This window comes from Myotis davidii, unplaced genomic scaffold (genome assembly GCF_000327345.1).
Source record: "Myotis davidii unplaced genomic scaffold, ASM32734v1 scaffold6, whole genome shotgun sequence".
In the NCBI taxonomy this organism is placed as follows: domain Eukaryota; kingdom Metazoa; phylum Chordata; class Mammalia; order Chiroptera; family Vespertilionidae; genus Myotis; species Myotis davidii.
The window spans coordinates 12,874,554-12,893,571 of NW_006383011.1; the positions used below are offsets into that span (position 1 = coordinate 12,874,554).

The 19,018-nt window shown below is 37.5% G+C and overlaps 1 protein-coding gene across 1 annotated transcript in view; it reads left to right on the forward strand.

The window, feature by feature from the left end:
* The window catches only part of NRXN1 (neurexin 1), an 889,774-nt gene that overhangs the window by 409,254 nt on the left and 461,502 nt on the right, over positions 1–19,018 (forward strand). The window contains exons 14-15 of the mRNA XM_015557923.1: positions 6,888–7,061; positions 12,364–12,483. Coding sequence (XP_015413409.1) covers positions 6,888–7,061; positions 12,364–12,483 — 294 coding nt within the window. The remainder of the gene's footprint in view (positions 1–6,887; positions 7,062–12,363; positions 12,484–19,018) is intronic.

The window sequence follows — 19,018 nt, forward strand, 5'->3', positions numbered from 1 at the left end:
ATGAAGCGACATGAACATGCAGTATTGGAAAAATACAGTTTGACTAAAGATTAGGAATAGGGAGAGGATTGATGTTATCTTAACTCTCTGCCAGGCTAAAGTCATTGGAGAAAGATTGTTCAAAATTTAGGAGCAGTGACTGAGGCTGGATAATTCAAAATCTTGAACACTGCTAACTTCAGGCTTTATTTAGAAGAGAGAGGAAGGTACTGAAGAAATCAGACACAGTGGGAAGACTGATAATGGTGTTGATGAGGAGGATGGATGGAGGCAGGGACACCAGATAACAAGTTATTGAATGAAAGGTGTACAAGGGGAAAAGGAGACAAGTACTGGAAAAGGAAATGAAAATAGAAAAGACGAATGTCAAAAGTATTGGCAATAGTTTGAATGTAAGCTCTGAGATACAGAATGAAGTCAAAAATAATTTTGAACTTTCCTTTTGGGTATCAGGGAGACTAGAAATGTGATTATTATGAAACAGGGAAGTCTGGACATAGTTCTCCAGCAAGGGGAAAGATGATGGTTTGATTTTAGACTGAACTTAGCCCGACAAGCCTAAAAATGATTCACAGACATCGCCTACAGAAGCAAACACCGGTAGGTCTAGGATGGAATCCTTACTGTACTGAGGAAGACTATGGTATATAAAGCTAGAGAATAAGTAATAAATCAAACTGTTGACCATTGAGCATCTCTTCATCAAAGAGTTTCTAAAATTTACCTGACTTTATTTTCTTAGAGATCTATAAAGGACACAGCTCTTGTATTTTAGAACAAAACATCTAGTTGAGTTGCCAGCTTTGACTTCAATATTGGATATTTCCTGTGCTTTGAACTTGGATGTGGTTTTGGATAGGGTTAGCTGTTCAATCCCATGTGTGGTTTGTTTTAAAAGTTTCCATTTATCTACTTGTAGGCTCAAATGTATTAGAGAAATATTAATGACTCCCATGCTTTTACTTTCAGTAATTTAATATCATTTACTTAAGCAATCACAGGAAATAGTGACTCTGACTTTCTTCCAGGAGAAAAAAAAAGTAAATAAGTGACTGTTTGTTTCCTAGGGGTTATAGATGATTTGTTTCTCCTATCTAACAGGGCACACTTTCATAAAATAAGGTTTACATTTTATTTGCCTCCCAAAGAAATGCTGTATTAAGGTATACGGTCAAGATCTGACCTGCAGGTGTTCCTTTGTGGATATGCAATAAACGATTGACATTAAAGGCGATTGCAAATTTGGGGCAGAGTTGGATCCCTGGGGTAAGGGGATGCACTTATACTGCAGAATAGCTCTTAGAAACCATTCCAGCCGGTGTGTATTTATTCTATTAGCCAATCACAAGAATTGAGAGAAAAGTTAGAGTTGTCTCCAAATTTGCTGTCCAAAGTCCAGTGTTCACATCCCAGAATTGTACTTTCTCCGGTCCAGCCAGAAGGAAAGGGAGGCAGTGTGTATTCCTTACTTCAGCTTTTTCTTTTTTCAAGTGCCACTTACAAGAAATTACTGGAGCCTCATGTCTCCCTGGAGTTTTAGTTACCCAAATCTACAAAGCAGATGTCCTTTATAAATATGCTGTTTTTTAAATTAGAATGAAAGCGAGATGTTTAAGAGGCACCAAAAATCCATGTGAATAAATGGGAAAGCTGAGTCAAAGAACTAATTATACCCTGATACTTGCATCCTGCTGCTGCAAGGTGGACCTCGGAGCCCTCGCTCTAATTGCCTGTGCCCCCTGTTTTAAGAGAAGAGAAAACCTCTTACACCACTTCATCTGCTTTTGGTTGAGGGCTCCCAAACCATGCCTCACAGCCCCACCATCTTATCCCTAGCTCCCAGTTTACATCACCTCATGCCAATAGGGCATTTCTGCTCAAATTCCAGGTGGGCAATGTTAAATTACAATTTCATCTCTTCTTTCCAAATTATTACTGCTTCATGTTCCCTTGTTTAGTTTTCTAGCCTGCATGGCTTCTATTTGGGGACTTACCTTTTTGTTGTTGTTCAGCTTTCGTTTTTAAACCGGTAGTCATATATTCTATTGAGCTGCAATTGCCCTTCTTTTTTTCTTTTTTTATTATTAGTTAAGGTATTACAAATGTGAATGTCAATTCTTTTTGAATTTCCATGCATGCATAGCTAGAAAAAGTGTACCTTTAAAAAAGTAGAGTTCCATTTTTTTTTTTTAACCACAGCATAGTATTCCATTGTGTAGATGTACCACAGTTTTCTAATCCACTCATCTGCTGATAATTGCCCTTCTTTTGAGTTGACTTATCCAACACTATTTACCAGTGCCCCTTTGAAAAATTCTCTTCTTGCCAAGTCTGGCCTTTTATGCTCTCTTTTGAATGCTGTATTCATTTTATCTCCATGGTAAACCTGTGCTGGTTTCCATGCCAGCAACTTCTTGCCCAGTCTGGCCTTTTATGCTCTCGTTTGAATGCTGTATTCATTTTATCTCCAGGGTAAACCTGTGCTGGTTTCCATGCCTGCAACCTATTATATATATATATATATGTCATTACAACATCATGTGTCCCATATTTCCTTCTGGTCTAAACTCTCCAGAAAGCTCCACCTCACCATCCAAGTCCATAGGCCCATTCAGCATGAACCTTACAACCTGACCCTTGCATTTTTGTGTCCCTTAATCTGTTTTTATCAAATTGGGAGATATTCATCAAGCACCTGTCCTGTTTATGTTACCAGGTTCAATGCTGGTAATATGGGCAGCTTTAGAGGTTCTGAGTCTGTCTGCAGAGCCTCTTGAGCTGCCCATAGTGTAGTGCAAGACACAGTTCTAGGATACAAATGACTGAAAACTGAATCAAGTAAAATAAAATGTGTACGCTTGACACCTTGATACTCCATTACATGAGAAACACGGGCACTACCTGGACTCTCTCTTCTGTCTCAGTGCAATCAACATAGAATGAGATACACTATAGATGCGTAGTCCTTACCAGACATGTCCACATAACCACGCCAGTAGCAGTGATGGGCTGAGTGTGTGCTCTACCCCAGTGCTCACACACAGGCTTTATAATCCTCACAGGTGGGCATTGTTAACCCATTCCACTGGTGAAGAATCTGACTCTTAAAGAAGTTATGTAACAATGTGCCTACACTGAGACAACCAATAAGTAGCAGAGCCAGGATTTCTAACCATATATAACTTAAAAGCTTGTGCACTATTCCCTACTACTCACTACTGCCCAACTTCTAGGGAATGGATATCTGAGATATTCACACACATATATATGCACTTGTGCTAAAGATAAGTGTACTCTTGAGATTAAAAAACAACAACAGATGTTTTGAGATTATGTGGCTTTGTTTGTACATGTTCTCTGCATCTTCTGTGAAAAATATCCCAATTCCATTGTTGCCTTGTCAATTGCATACATGGTCTGCTTAAAGGGTCTGAATAAAAAGCACTCATAGCTTGAAGAAGGGGCAACACGATGGTTTCAAGTCTAGAGGAAACTGGCTCTTAGAGGATGTCCATCCTGTCTCTCCTTCACACAAGGGTCATTAAAAGGCATCCTCTCCTTCCCATGCTCAGGATGTTGCCTGGGAGATCCCATTAGTGCTAATGGGTCATTTTCTTGCTAGCACCCCAAGGATCAAAAGGAGAAGCTGCATCTTTGATGAAGTGCTAATGCTGCACAGGTCTCAGGCCACTTAAGGGTTTTCTTTGTTCTCTTCATATGGCAACCCAACAGGGGATCTTAGACCACTGTCTGTTGTATGAAGACTTTATAAGGACCATGTTAAGTGGTGGTACTAAGTGCAGCTTCAGTAATGAAAATGATGCCCCTACTTACAACGCCAGACCCATCCACCTTGGTGTGTTTGAGGCTTGTATCCTGCACAGCTTGAATCGATCGTCTCTGCTCTTTAATAGCACACGGGAAAGCTTACTACTTTTTCTTTAATACACTTTAAAAAGTTGTTCAACAAATAAGTTTGCTAATAGAAAAAAAATAGGATTGTGGCAGGAAGTGGGGAAAGGAAGTCAATGCATTTTAGAATTAGTGCTCTCCCCATGTGTTGCCTTACCATTCTTCTTTCTTCTTTTCTACTGTGACCTCAATATTTATTGAGTGCCCACTGTGCTATATAGCCTGGTACTAGGCACCGTGGGAGAATGCAAAACAAAGACACAGTCTCTCTCCTCCAGGAGGTTATCATCACAAAGGACAAGATTGTTTATCAAATATAGTGTTCCCTACCTAACTTTCAGTACTGAGTTCTATATCTGAAGCAGTTCCCAGAATTCTTTATTTAACACCCACTGTTCCTAATACTACATTTATTAGGTCTAGAGGAGAGCTTGCATTTCCTAACAATTTTAGTGTAATAAACTAGTGTAGGGAGCATTTTCCTGCCTTGACATTTGGCATGTAACAGTATGACTCTCAGCCCACAATCTCAGATGTGCAAGAAATCTATCTCTATTTTTCTGTAACTCACCTTGGTTTCTACATTGAGCTCTGATTTGTTGAGTTAGTGAAAATATCATCTCAGGCAATTTTAGTTTTCTTATTTCCCTGGGATTGTGTCTAAATTAAGTGGGGTGAGGATTTCCCAGGGTACCAATTTGGGGGATGGAGAGAGAGATTGCATAGGAGCTGCTCTTGGATATTCTGTATTCGTAGCTCAGATGCTCAATGAATTGCTACCCAGCACCTTCATTCTTGTATGCATAACCCCTTCAGGTCAGTCATTTTCTGCTTATTTTTTTTTTTGTGCCACTCAGGGAATTGTTCTGTTGCTCCTCCACCACAGTAGACTATGGGAAGTTCTGTGAGTCTGCCTAAACTCTCAGCATGTCCAAATTTACCATGCAGCCATTTCTTCTCAAGGTTCTCACTGTCGCTTCTGAGTTCTCTTGGGGAAATGCACACAGATCAATATCACCCCGTAAGCCTACCTGAGGTTTTAGCATCCCCCACGGATCCCCCTCAAGTCAGAGCACACTGTCTTCTTTTTGTCATTCACCAATGACTGAGCTCACATGTCTTTTCCAACTTTCTCTCCTGCTTGCCCACAGGAGAGGCAGGAAAGCTTTGCTCTTCTTATGTAATTGCCTGTATATTCTACTTTAATCCTCTAAAAGTCTTGGCTTTTAAGACTCACATATAGAAAGATAATTTGTAACTTTAGTTTATGATTCATTTTTCTTCTCTGAGGCATCTAAAACACAATGGCTTGAAATGTAAGAGAGGAAAGTCTAAGGAGAAAAAGGAAATGTGTAGAAAAAAAATCAAAATTTTTTTGATACTATTTTTGATCAAAAATAGTATTCCAGCTCAGACCAAGAACACGCCACCTTTTAATATTAGTAGTTAATAGTCAATAGATGTTTATGTTCTTTAAGAGGTGGAGGAAGTCAAAACATCCAGTACCTTCAGTGCAAATTATGCAGGATTAATGATATTCTAGTGTAATACTTGGAGCCTTAGTTAGTAGGTCAAGGACTGAAGTTCTCAGTTTTTATGGCTAAATGACTTTCAGCAAGCTCAATGTACTCATCAGTGTGATTCAAGAGTGTTATATCTGCGGATTGATTTTTACCCTACCTACAAGCTAATCGGTTAGCTTATTACTGGTTCACAGAAGCTGGCAGAATACATAAGGTTTCTGGGTCAGAGGCCTAGGGCGTTATTACTCATGACTAAACAAACAGCATGTGTATCGGTTCTCCTTGTTCCCAAGTCCCATGAAGACAACACAGGGGGGTCCCAGTAAGCATGAGTAGTGCAAGGGATTAGTGTTAAAATGGGGAAAAGGTATCAAGTGGCATGAAAGTTAGAATGGTTAATGTGAGAGAGAATTCAAATGACAAAAGTCAGAAGTAGCTAAAGAGAGTATGTTCATCAGGACTTGTAGACAGGGGCAATGTACTGTGGTATTTGGGGGTCACCCTCCTTATGTTCTGCACTGATTAAGTGTTTAATGAACCAAAGTCCATTAATTACATCTACTCAATGTCATTTAGATATGGTGAATAATCTGTGATAGGAAAGGAAACAGAATCAAACATAAATTGCAGTTTATTTTTTAAAGTAATGGCTCATAAACCTAGACACATGAAGATGACAAAGTAGAGCAAAGTGCTGCATTAGAAACGGCAATAAACTTTTGGGGGGAAATTAACAGCTTGTTAACAGATCCCAGTGTAGCATAAAGAATTCAAAGTGGTATAACTATAGATAATAATACTACTAATAATAATACTAATAATAAATAACCTGAAAAAGGATAAAAAAATTCAGGTATATATCCAGACTATTGTGGGAGTGAGTTAGTGAATAAAATAGGTACAGGCAAGGATAATGGGCTTAAGCATAGTAGAAAAAGTAATTTTGGACCCTAGAGAAAGTTTGTTGAACCTCTGATTAACTGAAAACCCAGACTTCTCTAAGCAGAAAGTAGGTTTGATAATAACAACTATTGACTGTCTGTTACATATTTTCACTATGATGGATACTTTTTGTATTTTCTCTCAGTTAATCCTTACATAACCCTAGGTTTTATTTCTATTTTAGAAATGAGACTAGTAATGATCAGAAAAAACAAAACAAAACAAAACAAAACAAATTGTTAAAGTTACAGAGTTGGAAATAATGGGGCTCAGATTTCAATGTAGGAACATGTAACCCCCTGGCCCATGTTCCTCCCGCGTGGCCACACTGTATGGCGCTCAGTGCATTCTATTGATTTGTGCTTTTAGGAAAATAACTCGTTTTAAAATTAGCTTGTTTTTATTAATTTAATGAAAAGTAAACCTCACTATATTTTTTTTCCTGTCCTATTGTATGTTTAAAGTCAAGGACAAGTTCCTTTTGTGACCAAAACTTTGATCTTTCCACAGGTGACTTGTATATAGGAGGAGTGGCGAAAGAAACATACAAGTCCTTGCCGAAACTTGTCCATGCCAAGGAGGGCTTTCAAGGCTGCCTGGCATCAGTCGATCTAAATGGACGGCTTCCAGACCTCATCTCAGATGCCCTTTTCTGCAATGGACAGATCGAGAGAGGATGCGAAGGTACTAGATTTTGTTATATCACACTCTAATAACTCCAATTCTACCTGTAAATGAGAACAGATCTCTCTAGCCCGCAAAATTCATCTCTGTCAACTGGTCAACCCCCCACTGAGGGCTTAGAAATCCTTATTCATGTTTTTAACCTTTCAACCCATAAATCTTATTTTTTCTGGACTGTTTGCAGGCCTACACTATGCCTGATGTCAAACAGGAGCTAAATCCATGGTTCTTGTTATATTCTGCTTCTTTGCATTCTATAGTTTACATAGTTGGTGTGTTAATCGGTTCTGCAATGCTTGCTTTATAACATTAAATAGACATCCATTTAGAGTGGAAAAATATGTTTATTCCAGCAAGTGTTAATCAGTTTGAGCCTGTTGTTTGAAATATACATTCAATAGGATATAACAAGAGAATAAAGTTTAGATACCATTCCCAAATTACTTTTTGGTTTGTATCTAGCCAGCAGCATGAGTATATATATTATCAGTTTGTTTTAGCAAAAATTGGTTTCTCCTACTACTCAAGACTGGTATTTCCTGCTTCAGAAATGTGTTCAAGAATCTTCCTGTTCTTTTGTGCTTTCTATCAGACTAAGATCTGTAGGAGTACTTTTTGATTGCTACTTCCATTTGAGATAATTTTCACTTCAACACCTCAGATTGTTTGAGCCAATTCTCCCTCCATAAATGTAATTTAATCACATTATCTTGAATTTTGTGGTTCTGAATGTGTTGCTGCTTCTCCTTTAATGTTGAACACAGTTTGGGCCGTTTTGAAAACTTTAAATTCATAAGGAAATTTTCCATGGGAGAAGCAAAGAAAGAAATGTGAATTCCTATCCCCTGGGAGATTATGAATCATTTTCTCTCAGCCCAAATAATGCCATTAGACTTAGCAATTACCTAAGCTCGTGGGATTTTGTTTTTTTTATTTGAAAATATATATTTTTTCTCTCTGCAACATATATTTCTCTGAAAAGTCAGATGAAATTCAAACTGTATTTTAACCCTGCCGAAGGGTAAGGCTATTTAATGGACGTCTCTGTCAAATTGATTTTTAATGTTATCACCATGTTTATTTTCTTTCTTTCAAATTTTGGAGTAACGCTTTCTGTAAAACAAAGGGAAATTTGTGTTTTCTCCTTTAACAGTTTAGTAAAGTAAACAAAGTTGTTAAGTGAATAACTCCCTTCTAGTGGATAGATACAAGAATGTGAGATACAACTTGAACTCTTGAATGTGGTCTAATTCGTGAGAATAAGTACATTAAAAAAAAAATACTACAAACTATCCTGAAAATATTTTTCAAAAATAGGCCTTTCTACCAATTGCTTGATAAGTGACATCTCATCCATAAAAAAATGATGAGAGAAGACAGATAGACACATTCACAACTAAACACATACCAGATAGAAAACCACAAACACACGTCATCCCCCCTTCCCCCCCACTGGCACATGATATGAGAGGAAGATGTATTGAGAAAGAATATTAGCAGAAATGATATTTCATGTTATTTTCCAACATAATCTAGTGGGCAAGTTGGTTAAGGTGATTGGATTTTATATCCTCTTGGAAAGCCATAAACTTCATTCAGTAGATGATAACAATGATTCCTTCCTATCTTATGTAGGATGCTTTAATATCTGAGGTTTAATAAATCTCACCCTCTTTTACCTCATTTTTCTTTTCTTTTTTTTTTCTTGGAATGCTATCTTACCCCTGCCTTTCTGCCTTGACACTTTCCTCATTTTTTAAATCCAACATCAATATTAACAACTTTTAATTTATGATTATTTCTATCCTATATGTTTTCTAGGAATCTCAGATGTACCTGTCATAGGAATAATTACATGCTTTTAGAATTTGTGATCATATTCTAAGTACTCCTTAAATTCTTTCTCTTGATATTATTGTTTCAAGAATTTTGAGTCCAAGTCACATTGGACTCACTTAACTTTCATATTAGTAGAAATAGTATAAATTTCACATAACTAAAAATCTTTTCAGTATTTTCTATCATTCCTACCCAAAAGGACCTAAAAATCTCTAAGCCCCTTTTATGTAAGAAGTTTTCGGACTTCCCTAAATATTCACTCGCTGCTTTTCATTTCTAACTAATCTTAGTTGGTAAGAGTACATGTTGTTTATACCGCATATGAGCTAGGGGAGGGGGCTTGCACATTCCTTGAGGATGAATCTTTCTCCAGCTTTAGCCAGTGTTAGAAATGCCCATATAATTGTTAAGACCCAATTACTGGACACCACCCACAGGGATTCTGACTCAGTCGGTCCAGGATGGGGCCCAAGAATTTACATTGATAACAAGGTCCTAAATGAAGCTGATGCTATTGGTCTGAGAACCACACTTTGAATTCTACTGCTTGCGATGGCATTGCCCTGCTTACATAAAAGGCAAGGTGAACTGGTAACCAGGCTCAGTTCAGCTCAGTATTGAGTCTAGTTAACTTTCATACGTGAAGTCAGTGACTTTTTTTTTTTAACTTGGATACTCTTTGGATAGACTCCTCACACTCGGCCCCCAAATGCATTTTTAAGTGACAGAAATAATTATTAAAGCTACCATTGAGCACTGGTGACATTAAGTTCACATATGCTATTTTATTTACTCCTCAAAACTATATAAACTAGGAATTACAGACTTTTTTAGATAAGTAGGTCAAGCCTCAGAGATGGGAGGTGACCTTCCTGAGGTCACAGGGCTAGGAAGTGAATGACAGAAGCTTTGAACCCAAGTTTACCTTACGTAAAGCTCAGACATCAAACCACTTTTAGCTATTGTCTCTTTGGTTTCCAGAGATTGTCGTTTTACCTTCACTTTTCTTTCCTTTAAAGACAGGTCCTTATCTTTTAACCACTTAATACAAATGTCCTCGTGGCTTGTTTCTAATTTTTTGTGAGTGATAAAAATAAAGGGACATGATATAACTAAAGGGAAAAATAAATTGCAGGCCAGCTGCCTGCCAATGTTTAAATATTGTTCTAGAAAGTGAGTATTTTGAAAAATGTATCTTGTCAGGCATAGGCATGCATTCTCTTGTAATACCGGAATATAAAAAGACTGTTGTGATAATGAAAAAAAAAAGTAATAAAAGCATGTCTTTATGCCTACATAAATTTTGGCAGGTACCCTGAGTTGCTGCTTCACAATATGAGGAGATTACTCTGTAGGGTTGCAATTTTACCAGCTGGAGAGTTCAGCATCATTTTGTAATTGTATTTCTGATCATTTTTGCAAAACCGAAAATCTGGCCCTTCCTCAGTGTTTGCTCCTGCTCTTTTCTGCAAGGGAGCACTATCCCATGATCCAACAGCCACTGGACTTGCACCACTCCTTGACCCGATGCTTATCCCAAGAAGGAATGTGCTAAGGACTATTGCTTTAAGAGTTTGTTCTTTTTTTTTTCTTTTCTTTTTTTTTTTTAGCAAACACTATTTTTCAGTCTCTACTACCATGAGATAAAGATCATCAGATCACTTACCTCTCACAGATTAGAAGAACAACAAAAACTAAGTAATTCAGTGGTTCTTGGTTATTTGATGCAATGGGTGAGAAAAACTATTACATCTATTCAGTCTCTCAGACCTGTGAAATTATTATAATCATTAGTAACAACTGTTACTAATAGTAACTATTATTACTACTATGCCAAAATTATTATTATATAGTTAGTATTTAGAATATTATGGTTGTGAGAATTCACATGGGTTATGCTAAATTTAATAACTTTCTATGAAGAATACCTTTAAGAAAACCATAATAGAAATCTGATTGTAAGTACTATGTTAAAAATGGACATTTTACAAAAACATTAACTTATATAAAGGCTAATCTTAGGTAATTCTCACTCACTAAAGCAGTTAACCCAATTACTGGTGTCTATTTTGACATTTTCATAAAAACTATATAATTGTGTTTACTACGGGATACTTTAAATTTTTATTCTATAGTTATTTAGTTGGCTAGTATTCCATTTTCAACCTTCCCTAAGTTATTCTTAGTATTGAGGTTCTACAATGCCGTCAGTCCCTTCGGTAATGTGCTTCTATCTGTCCAAGAGAGGAAAAGCTACAGAAGCCCTTTTAACTTTCCTTCATTTCATGTCATCAGCTCAATTAATCTTTTTATATATATACCCACACACACATATAGAGTAAAATTCTAATAAATTACCGCTTTCTCATTTTTGGCTTAAGATTTATGGCTGTTCGTATGAATTTATTTGCTTTACATAGCATTTCTCTCCCCCTTTTCAGCAGCATGCTTTCTGAATCTGGACGTTCTCCCGTGTTTGCCTCATTTCAGTATTGCTTACTAACATTTAATATATTTTGCTTTTTTTTTTATTTTGCTGACAAAGTTGCATTGATGAAAGCTGACTTGCAAGGTAGATAGCCCTGTGTGTACAAAACAAGACTGAAACCCCATAATACCGAGTGGAAACCACCAAATAACATTTTTTTTTAAACATTTTTGCAGTAACTGTTGTTTGGGTTCAGATTGAATTTTTCTCCTTTTTTTGCACATTGTGCAAGAAACCTCATTCTGTAGCATAGTTTGCATAACGGCTTTCAGTCTTGACTATGTTTGTATAGTGGTTCCCTTTAGTGCTCTTATCATCCTTCGTTTAGTTCTTTGTTTTTCAGTGTTCTAGTTCTGATTCTTTAGAAATAGAATAGCATTCTTTTTCCTTGTACGTTAAAATGGGGCATGTCATTTATATAGAGTTATTCATTTTATGTTTAATTGCATGAAATTGTCAAAGCATGCTAATTGATACTTGCCAACATACCTATCGGAAACACCCAACAATCATAACTGTATCCATAGTTTGTGCAGGGAAACTTCTAGAAGACCTAGGACATTTTTGCATACCTCTCTTCAGTTATCTCAATTTCATGAAGTTATAATCTCTATTTTTCATGGTGTCTCTATTCATTGTGAGCAGTTAAGGAGATCCATGCACTTTTCTGAAATTCAAATGGTGGTAGAGAATTATGGATGATGCCTAATCATACTGGAAGCTTTGTGCTTGCTTTTACTATTTGTTGGTTTCATTTACTATTATAATGTATTTTGTCCTGCACTTGAAACTTCAGAAAACATTCATATTACAGCTTCTCTGTTTCTAATTCAGGTGTATGAACTAGAACTTTCACAACTGGTTTGGTCATATACTTTGAGGTGTTGGCAACTACTATATGTGACCTAGCTCGTGTATAAAGCACTTTGGGATTTTTAAATAGGAAACCAAGTTTCTTTTGGATTGTGTTAACAGGGCCCAGCACAACCTGCCAGGAGGACTCGTGTTCCAATCAAGGCGTGTGCCTGCAGCAGTGGGATGGCTTCAGCTGTGACTGCAGCATGACTTCCTTCAGTGGCCCGCTCTGCAATGACCGTAAGTACCTGTGCACACGTGGACTGATATTCATCTTTGTTACAGTTTGATGTCCAGGCTCTCAAATGGGGACTTTTCATAGTGTCTGTAAGGTACACAGTCCTAAGCAGGTGAAGCAGTTGTTTCTACAGAAAAGACCCTCTTAAATACTAAAGTATTAATCAAGCATGCTGTAAGCTACCTGGAGACTGATGGTGATTCTTTGTTTTTTCCACTCTTGTCCATTGTTTTGAATTGCTAATGGTCACCGTGTTGAAAATAATGTTTTTATGTCCTATATGTGACAGTTCACCCTGGTTTTTTTTTTTAAAGAGACTTCATAATTGCTTTATATCAAGTAATGTTTAATTTTGTAGGGTTACATCTTGAGGACTGTAATTTTAGCAAATGGTGACAGTTCTCATTATGTTTATTCCACTCTCTATTGTATTCAAGCCAATATCTACCTTTTACTTTAAAAACATGTTTAAACTTTGTCCTTGAAGTACTCTCCCTTGTATTTTAGCCACTTGTGGGTTTTCCCCCTTTCGTCTCACAATATAAGCATGACAAAGAAACAGTGTTCACCTTTTATCGTGGACTATCTGGTAGTGTCTAAGCTGTGTGACTGCAGTGAGGATTTTGAGATTGAATTAATTGGTACGGAGAATGATGTTTTGTTTCTAAACGTTAAAATAGATCATGCTTTATAGCATTTCATCAAAATGATAACAGCATTTCCCACAAAACATTACATTTCTGTATTGAGAAACTATTTGTGACAAAGCTTCCTGGTTATAGAATAAGGCACCCTGCTTTATGTGTGTAAATGCTACCACATTTAAGGAAAGCTAGTCTAGGATGATGGGATAGGCCAGTGGTCGGCAAACTGTGGCTCTTGAGCCGGGTGCAGCTCTTTGGCCCCTTGAGTGTGGCTCTTCCACAAAATACCACATGTGGGCGTGCACGTACAGTGCGATTGAAACTTCATGGCCCATGTGCAGAAGTCAGTATTTTGTGGAAGAGCCACACTCAAGGGGCAAAAGAGCCACATGTGGCTCACGAGCCACAGTTTGCCGACCACTGGGATAGGCGATGGCGATGACTGAAGGTCTGGGTTTCCATGTGAAGGCTGGGCTTGTGAATGGATTTAAAGAAAGACTGTGTTCATTTTGACCTTTTTCTATTAGAGACTCTCTTCATGTCTATAGATATATGTATCACAATGTAGTTTGAAAATGGGGTCAAACTACAATATTTCATTGAACTAAGTTGTTGCCTAGCAATAGTGTACAATTCACCATCTCTCTTCAAGTGTCCTGTCCAAAATATTGAATGCAGGTATAACAAGCAATTAACGAAAAGTAAAATAGTACCTGGAAGAGATCACACCACCATAGATGGAGAAATATTTAGTCTCCATTTTACCGGTGACATCTTTCATAGAATTTCAAGTAAACTTTCACATATTTGCAAACAGTGTGTTTCTACAATCAAATCACACAAACCACCTCATTTGGGGATATATGAATAACCTTACATAAGATTTAGTACTTATATGTACATAAAGCAAAGCAAATAACTTATAGATGATTTTAATAAAGAGATATATATATACTAGAGGCCCGGTGCATGAAAATTCATGCACTGGAGGAGGGGCGGGGGTCCCTCAGCCAAGCCTGCCCCCTCTCACAGTCCGGGAGCCCTCAGCAGCTGGAGGCAATGCCCCATCACACCTCTGCTGCTGCCACTGCCAGCAGCGCAAGCCTTGGCGGCCCTGGGCGGCTGGGCAGCCGACTGAGGTTTGCCTGTGCCTCGGGCTTGCCCTGGGTGGCTGGCGAGCTGAGGGGACTGGGGGACTCTGGAGGCAGGCGTGCCATGCGCCTGCTACCCCAGCGGAGCTGAGGGGACTGGGTGCCGCCATCTTTGAGGGCGGGACAGTCAATTAGTATATTCCTTCCTTATTGGCTGAGGGTGCTACCATCTTTGCAACAGTGTGAGGGTCAGTTAGCATATTCCCTCTTTATTAGATAGGATATATATACACAGAATAGTTACTTCCATAGAAAATAACATAAACTTATGCTCAAGGACAACAAGAAGACTAATAATTTGTTATGCTTTTATTAAGGCAAAGTTTTAAGCATTTGTGATCCTGACAGATATGTGATCACATGTGCTAGCTGAGAGAGCTTTGGTGCATGAAAATTTTTTTCGTTTTGCTAAAGAACTTTCATTGCCAAACTTTGCTTAATCTAGTTTATACGTTTTATAAAACAGTTGCCATTTGGTTGTGTCAGATTGTGCATTCTCATATACTGGTTAAATAGGAGGAATATAATTTTCTGTATCTATTTGCTAGACATTTCCTAAAGGAACATCGAGATCCTACTTTACGTATCATGCTGTCTTCAAATCATTTTTACAGAAAATTATTTGAATGCAGCTCTGGGTGATAGTAGTGACGATGCCCATGATAAGGCTATTTGTTATTTTCTTGTAAATAAGGTAAATGTCATCCAATAACTGTGTCTCCAGATATGCCTCTTATACGAATCAGCATGAAAATTACTTGGAGGGCTCTGAAAATACATGCATTTTGATTAAATCATTACCTCTTAGTGGGTTTTCTGGAAATGTGAGTTTCTTGGTTTGTACTTCGGAGTTTTGGTAGTGAGGATATGGAGGTACAAATGAATATTTAAAAGCAAATCTTATTTTCATATGAACTATAATTTGTAGAAGGTACAATAGTAACTGTTAAAGTAGCATGACACATTTTCTTCACTTTTTAAATTGATCAAAATCAACCTTTTCTCTCTAGCTCATTGTTTCTTTATAAGTTGCACAAATAGAATTAGTGTGATTCCTGGTATTTTAAAAACTTTTTCTTTATAGAGATTGACTTTAAAAAAATCAACTTAGGGCATTTCATTTCTTAATGGAATTATTATTTTCAACTTAGATATTTATTCATAAATTCTGTGACTGCAGCCTTCAACTGCACAGAAAACAAACAGAAAAGGAAAATAGACATAAAACTTTTCAAAAGAGGAAAGAACAAAAGCACACCACATTGCAAAAGAGATCCGCTCCCCCGTATCCCCCAATAGACCTAAATGTCATCTCTCTGATAAGATTCATAGAGTGGTAAGAATAACTAGAACATTTTTATTTATGTTAGCCTGGAGATACAATTTACAATGGGAAGATGGAAATACTTTTTAGCTTGTACGTGTAATCTTGTATAAATCATACTAATTAACGAACTTGAATCTTTCAAAAAGAAAAAAAAGAAGCACTTAGGCAAATGATGGAAAAGTCTACTTCTAAAGAAAATTTTGTGGGAGCCTTTCTTCCCTGGAAAATTGCCATCTAAATGACCTACTTGTTGACAAAAACAATTGCTTTGCGTGTGTATGGGTGTGTGCACAAGTGTGAGTGTAGTGTACTGAATTCCTCAATTCTCTCATATCAATGCCATAGTTTAGGTACCCAGTATTATTTTTTCTGGTTATTGTAGTAATCTGCAGTTCGAGTTTTTCACTTCTTATTCCTCCCTCCTCCAGTTCACCCCAGGCCTCCATACCAGTTCTTCCTTCCTGTTCTCCCTACTTGACCTATCACCCACTTTTCCTGGTTCTCCTGACTAGAGACAATATTTTCCTCCTATGAATTCTGTGGGGTTTTGTTGATGCTGTTTCATCAGCCATCACTCTCTATGGTTATTTATGTTTGGTCTTCTCTCCCTGTAAGATTATGCTTCGTTCAGGGACAATATTCTTTATCTTTTTGGCTCATAAGCCCAGTGTTTTGCATATCGTGTTGCATGTAAGTGCTGATCATAGTAACTCACTAAATCAAAGTAGACTAGGTGAATGAATTTTATACAGGGATTTCTAGTACACCGCAGCGGCCAACAGCACTCTCCAAAATCATCAGTTTGGAGTTCATGAACCTCCATGGTCTGACCCCAGCGTTCATTTTCGTCTTTATCTATTGCAGAACCTTGTCCGTGAGACATGTTACTGTCAATGATCTTACCGATGGCTTTCTAAACAGCATGACACTTTCCCATTCTCCTCCCCGTTGCCTGTGCTAACTTCTTCTCTTGGAGAATGGACCCTTTCTACCCGGAATCCATTCCTTTTACTCTATCCGCTTAAAGAGTTCTGTTTTCATTTTCAGCCTCTACTTAAACTGGAAACTTCGCTGGTCTTCTGCGCTGAGTATTACCTTTCCCTCTTCTAAAAGAGAAACAGTTTTTGTACTTTCCACATATTGTAGCTATTTGTGAACTTTCTCTTGGATGTAATCACTGATAGGGTGCTTGCTATGTGCCAGGTCTGAGAGCTTACATTCCTTATATAAAGTCTACCTGTCACCTATACATGCTTGCACACACACACACACACACACACACACACACACACCATCATCAAACCATTCTGCTCCAGTAATCCTTTTCTGCTTTCACCCATTGGTCCAGGATAGAATGTAACTATATTAATTAATTTAACATCAGGTTGGGGATGATGAATATGGCTATGATTATATGGAAAATAGCAAACATCATAAGATTGTCACATTACATTAGTATAGAAATGTGGTGTGCCGAATTACAGTTCAGCTTCAACAGTGTCTGTTACCATAAGAGGTGGGGGTGCAGGGGCTTGGGAGGGGAGCATGCCTGAATCTGTGGTGCAAATTTTTGAAACTTGAGGCTTTTAGGTTTGCTTTTACTTTTTAAGTGGGTTTTACTTCCCCAGAATTGATCCACTGGAAGCTCTTGTGAACAAAGTCAAGATTAATCATGGTGAATTCTCAGAATCCTGTATGATTAAATAACTTTAAACAATATATAATTTATTAGCCATTTATTAATTAAGAAGATATGTAAAGAAAGTAACATGTCAATTCTCCAACTGTATGGAATGAGATCATCATGAGAATTTTTTTAAAGAAGAAGTATAACTTTGTTGCTGTGGATATGCCCCTAGCTAGTGCATAATAACTACAAATTATTTTTATGTAAATAACACCATGTTTTAATGCTAATCACATAATTAACAGGTACTATGTACATGCTATTTACATATTATACATCTTACCTTGGCAGTTTTCAAAATATTTCCAGTTTACAAGTGAGGATCTTGAGGCATGGATTGTTTACATAACTTCTTTGAGCTGAAATGGCTAGTGATTGGCACAGAGTGATTTTGAATGTAAGTCTAATTTCAAGCCTATACTCTTATTTGCAGCCACAATTTCTCTCACAAAGGGATAGATTCATTTTCAGTGTTATTGAAATCCCCCTGCTGCAAAATTAGGAGTTAGTAATGACTAGCATTTAGCATTGTGGGTTTTTCCTCATCCTCATCTGACTCTTGATTCTTATATTTAATTTTAAACTGTAGGTTGCATGAACCATGCTCTACCCCTCAACTGCTCAGTTGCCCTGTCTAAAGATGAGTGAAAAATTTATGGCTGTCTCAGGCGGCTGTCAGTAACTTCCAGTTCTCTTAAAAAGGAGTACTGATTATGAAAGAGAGATGGGAATTTTCTGTGATTTTTCTATGACAGCCTGAGTTGCTCAAAAACAATAATTTAATATTTCATCATGAAACCAGGCAGAGATGTTTCCCAAGCTTCTCTTGCTTGAGTCACATTCAGAATGGGTATTATGGGAAATGAGCTGCTAAGATTCAGAATTGTGTGACCAATGAATGTGTACCAAGTGTTTCATTATGTTGATTACATCTCAGTTTTCTCTCTCTACAAATGTTAATGTAGAAAGGGGGGGAAAAATGAAGCGGTTAGCAGTGTGGTCTTTGAAGGTTTTTGGAAGACATAGACAGTGCATCAAGCCAGATCATGAAAAGTCACCACGAGATTAATAGTGAGGGTCAAGGGCCCCTTGTATGTCTAGGGAAGGGAAAGAAAGCTCTGGAGAAATGTGCAGAGTCCAGAAAAAGGTCATGATAAAAATAACACTGTGCTTGCATTAGGAATAATTCTGTTCATAAACAAAAAAATTATTATTGCGAAGAAAATGCACCCTGCCCAGTGATCCTCCTTCCTTCCCTGAATAAAGAATTCTGAGTCTTTAACGAAATTTACTGTAGCAATTAACAGTGTTGGATTCTCTTATAGGGAGGAATTATGGTCTCCTTGGCAGCTTACTTCTCTGGTAGCATTCTATAGCAGCATAAAGTGCAAGGGTGAGCTGTTAGCTCTGGGTATTATGGAGTGTATGATTTTAATGACCCTAATAATCTAACTTCTCACACATTTCAGAAAATGGCCTATGGAGCCTGTGGCTTAATCTCCCCAGGATTTGTTGAGATAGGAAGGTACAAAGGCATTTCTTAACTTGAAATGATTTCGGAATGAAACAAGTTTTTTAAAAGGATGAGCTGACATAGAAAGATGTTAAAAAAAAAGAAAAAAGAAAAAGTGGGTCGCGAACAAGGAGGAGGCTACATTTCGCAGATAGTGGAGACTGTGTTCCCGTAGGTGTGACTGCTTCTTATAAATCTGTGACATATGACCCTTT